We start from the raw sequence: 4,216 nt of genomic DNA on the forward strand, positions 1-4,216 counted from the left end.
CCAACAGATTACACATGGTTTCAGCGTGTTACCAAGCAAACGGCAGAGTTCATCTGGTGTTCCCCTTGCACCACGTCCTCTCCGGTGGCGGGCTGCGACAGCTTTTGATGCACACACATGGTCAAGGAGTTTGTGGCACATTATTATGTCTGAACCTCGTGGTGCACTCTGGACATATTCCTTTTCTTGTGAATGTTCTCAGTCATCCAGGCAAAGTACATCTCATGAACTACAATGTATATCAGTAAATCTAGTCAACTGGACTTTCATAGTTGTAATTTGGAATAGCGACGTTTTCACGTCCTCTCCGAGATGCTTCATCGGCCTGATGAAGCGTCCCGGAGAGGACGTGAAACGTCGCTAAAATTACAAGTTAAGTCCAGTTGACTAGATTTACTGATAGTTCATAATTCCTTCTCTTGTAACTTTCAAGTCAAAATGGCTGCAGTATACAATGCATGCTCTGAATTCATTACTGTATTTCTACATCTATATCGAGAACTTAAACATGTCTCAGAGAAGAAAACTATGTAGTGACCTGGTGTCAGTGTGGATAAATACACTACAGATTCAGAGGTCAGGAAAATGTGATACGGTACACTGTAAAAGGAAAGGTTGCTGTGGGCAAGAAACTGTGAATATCCCACCAAACATCCAACGTCCATCTCGTTATGAAAATCAGTACAAATAACTGCTTTGTTTTAAAACTCTGGATGAGTCAATTGGAGGCACTACAATCTTTGCTGTTGGAAGCATGAGAAATAGGAATACAGGTGAAAAACAAAAACTATAAAAACAATGAAATGCAATTTTTTAAAAATGCAAGTTTTTTTTGCAAAAATCAAGTCACAAGCATAAAATTCCACTCAAATATACATATCTGTTTCCACAGCAAAACTACTCAGTTTATAATTTGACAGGATTCAAATCGCTTTTTTTTTTCATATAATACCCCAAACAGTTGCAGTCAAAATGTTGTTGAAATATTGGGTCAAAACTACAATAAACAAACTAATAGATAATAAACATAGAAAGAAATGCATGGCTGTAAAAGCAAAACATTACTATGTTTGTAGTGCAATTTGCATTCCATAACTAGTTACATGATAATACTCTGCAAAATCCACTGAGATTCTCACCTTCTCTGACCTTTGACCCATATCCCAGCTTCTCAATGACACCCATCACGGCGCTCCTTGTTACACTTTGGGGATCATGGATGACATGAAGGGCTCCATCGCTTGAGACACTCAGGCTCATCACTCCCGGACACTCGCGAACCTTCTCCAAGACACAGGCGGGCAGCTGATTTCCTCTCAGAAATTTTCCCTCCACCTAAGTTGTTTATACCGCATTAACATTAAGAATATAATGTGAGTAAAACCTGATCTGTATCTACTTGCTAAATCAACATAGCTGCCAACTATCATGTTTAACAATATTTGGTATGCTCTTTTCAAAACAATACTTGGTACATATCAAAAGAATGAGAAAGTGTTTCTGAAGTGAAAGCTACATTGTACATTGTTGTTTTAAAAAAATGATTCAGCATGCTCAGTAAGCTAAATTTTACATTCTTGACAAAAATATGACTTTTGCCATTGATCATCAATTTTTTCATCCTGCATCAACTTATTATTATTTGTTTAATCTGCATTGGTTGGTAACCTATACATTAGCCTTGGTACTACTTGATGTATTTACATTCAATAATATACACTCGTATGCTTAAAACAGTATTCTGTTATTGATACTACTGGCATTTCTATGAATTTGATAAGGGTTCATTTAGAACTGTGCCTACTCAAGAAATGCGAGTGCTTCCAGAGGAGGGAATGCTATCACATCAAACAAGCCTGCTAGGAGATCGAGTTATTCAATTCACTTCCTCCTTTTGTTTTCTCAGCTGTTCCTAAAAGTTGACAGAAACATTTTTCTCTCCTCATCCAAGATATATGAGATGTCAAGAGATATTTTGCAAAGGAAAACTCAGAGTAAAATCATGGCAGAGACCTCTCACACTTTATCTTGTGCATTCTACACCATTACAACATGGAAGCTCTTTTGGGTAACTGTCATCGAGAGAATTGTTATTTTCCATTCTCCTCGCAGGGCAGGATGTAACATGCCAATATGGCTTCAGCAGACTGGTGCACACATTATCAACTCAATATCCTATCAATTTGGTGTAAGATACACATTTTGTTACATTCCAAAAACATGACAGCATTCTAGAAAGGGCTGGAAAGAACGGTGTTCTGGATCTGCAGAAATGTAAAAAATTCTCACCTGAATGATCAAGTTGAAGCGTTCACACTGTGCATGTGCAGCTCCATTCTCTGGCACCAATTTTCCTTCAGCTTCCGAATCCTCAAAGTCAGTCTGCACAGTCTCTACAGCCCGTGGGCTCCAGACACTCTCTCCATCTTTCCAACCTTTTCTGTCGCTTCCTTCCCCAGCAGGGAGTGACTTGCAGCACGCCCCCTCACCGCCATCGCCTCCAGCCTGCCCCTTTCCCCTGGTCATCGGATCGGCCCCCGTTGTCTTCACTTTAGCCACGATGTAGCCCAGGCTGTCCACGGCGCTTGCCACTGCCTCTGCCGACGTGAGCATACAATCATGGGAGATGGCAACCTTCCTCTGCGGTAGCGACGTTTTCACTGTTGCGACCCCAGGAAGCTTACCCAGTTCGATCTCAATTGTTCGGCTGCAGAGTTCGCAGTTCATGTTTGGGACCGCGATCTCTGTTAGTGACACCATGACTTGTTTCCTCTACCTGATCTGTGCACACCAAAGGCAGGAAAAACAATGCTGTTTAGAGTCCACAAATGAAAGCGATTTATGTGCTGGAAAGGAAGTGGCAGGAAGCCCTATTACACAACATTATTTGGAGAGTTCTAAATTGGCAGAGAGAGAGAGAAAAACATGTAGTCAGCTGACAGAATGCATGCCTACTAGCAGCTGCGTGTGCGAGAAGCAATTTTAAATCTTATTTTTATCTACATCTGTACTTTAAATCTAAGCAGCTTTATGTTAGTCAAAATTATAGAAAAATGCAAATCATTACACAATGTTAATTCAACCATCTCCATTATCACAAGACATTCAACCCCACACCCTTAAGTTGAACTCTTATTGTTTAAGGGGATGGTGCAGTTTCTGTTGAGATGGGTCTATATGTTTCCAATGTTTTTTAATGATTTTTTAAGATACTTATAAAACACTTTTATGAAATGTTAAGGAGCGTACATTACTATGAGGAAATGAAAGTTTATTTGATGAAAATTGGTTTTGAAATGGCTGAGATATCCAAGACAAAGCTATTCTAATCAAAGGTGGGGCCCATCTTTTATTAGAATCACTTTGTTTTACTTTGTTTTTGGATATTTCAGCCATTTCAAAACCAATTTTCATCAAATGAACTTTGGATTCCTCTTAGAATTGTATGCTCCTTAACATTTCATAAAAGTGTTTTTTAAGAGTCTTGCAAAAAGTTAAAGGCTGAATCCTCACCTCAACCAGTATTATACTATCCCTTCAACTTAGAATTTATGATTTGGAATATAACCAATATAACCAATTTATGATTTGGAATATAACCAACTTCAGATTTGGAATATAACCAACTTCTTCACTGGAGACCCATCACAATCTCACAGTTACATACATGTATTTCTCTGGTGATAAAAAGATATTCACTCAATAAAAGCAAAATCTGTAAATGTCTCTCCAAGTCAGCCATGTAACGATGTCACAGACATGAAAAGTGGAAAGAGAAACATGGGGTGAGATTCTGCACTGAGGCTGAATCCCAGTCAGTAATAATGCACAATGTACATGACATTCATATTCACAACATAAAAATATGCATTACCTCATTTTGCTGCAAAGACTGCGGCTACAACCTATCTACAATGATCAGCACTCTCTACAGTCTCACCCACAAAATCATTTATCTATTATACAAACACTGCATTGTATCTAGATTAAATTTCTTGGTGGAAAAATGAGCATAGAAAATGGGATTCCATCAGGATGGAGTTTTTAGATTAGATTTCACTAAACTTTGGACATTGTGAAAAAGTAATCGTATGGAAGTTCCCATGGATATAATATCTAGCGATATTTCTTTCTAGCTTTTTCCTTTCATCTGATATTTGTTTGAATTCCACACAAAAATTCCACTTCACCACTAACTAGACTCTAAAACACACAC

General features: G+C 38.5%; 1 protein-coding gene across 1 annotated transcript; it reads right to left on the reverse strand.

Moving 5' to 3' along the window:
- Positions 1-1,095: 1,095 nt before the first annotated feature.
- LOC140226806 (uncharacterized) lies at positions 1,096-2,760 on the reverse strand. Its single transcript, XM_072307231.1, has 2 exons — positions 2,290-2,760; positions 1,096-1,335 (listed from the first exon to the last, which is right to left on the reverse strand). The coding sequence occupies exons 1-2, from the start codon at positions 2,758-2,760 to the stop codon at positions 1,096-1,098; spliced, it is 711 nt and encodes a 236-aa protein (XP_072163332.1).
- Positions 2,761-4,216: the final 1,456 nt, after the last annotated feature.

The sequence above is a fragment of the Diadema setosum genome, chromosome 4 (genome assembly GCF_964275005.1).
Source record: "Diadema setosum chromosome 4, eeDiaSeto1, whole genome shotgun sequence".
Lineage (NCBI taxonomy): Eukaryota > Metazoa > Echinodermata > Echinoidea > Diadematoida > Diadematidae > Diadema > Diadema setosum.

What these genes read in the sequence shown, in the direction of transcription:
- LOC140226806 (XM_072307231.1), bottom strand. Translation starts at nt 2,760, where the DNA reads ATGGTGTCACTAACAGAGATCGCGGTCCCAAACATGAACTGCGAACTC. An exon ending in GCTTCAACTTGATCATTCAG is followed by an intron (nt 1,336 to 2,289) that starts GTGAGAATTTTT and finishes TAAACAACTTAG; the next exon opens with GTGGAGGGAAAATTTCTGAG.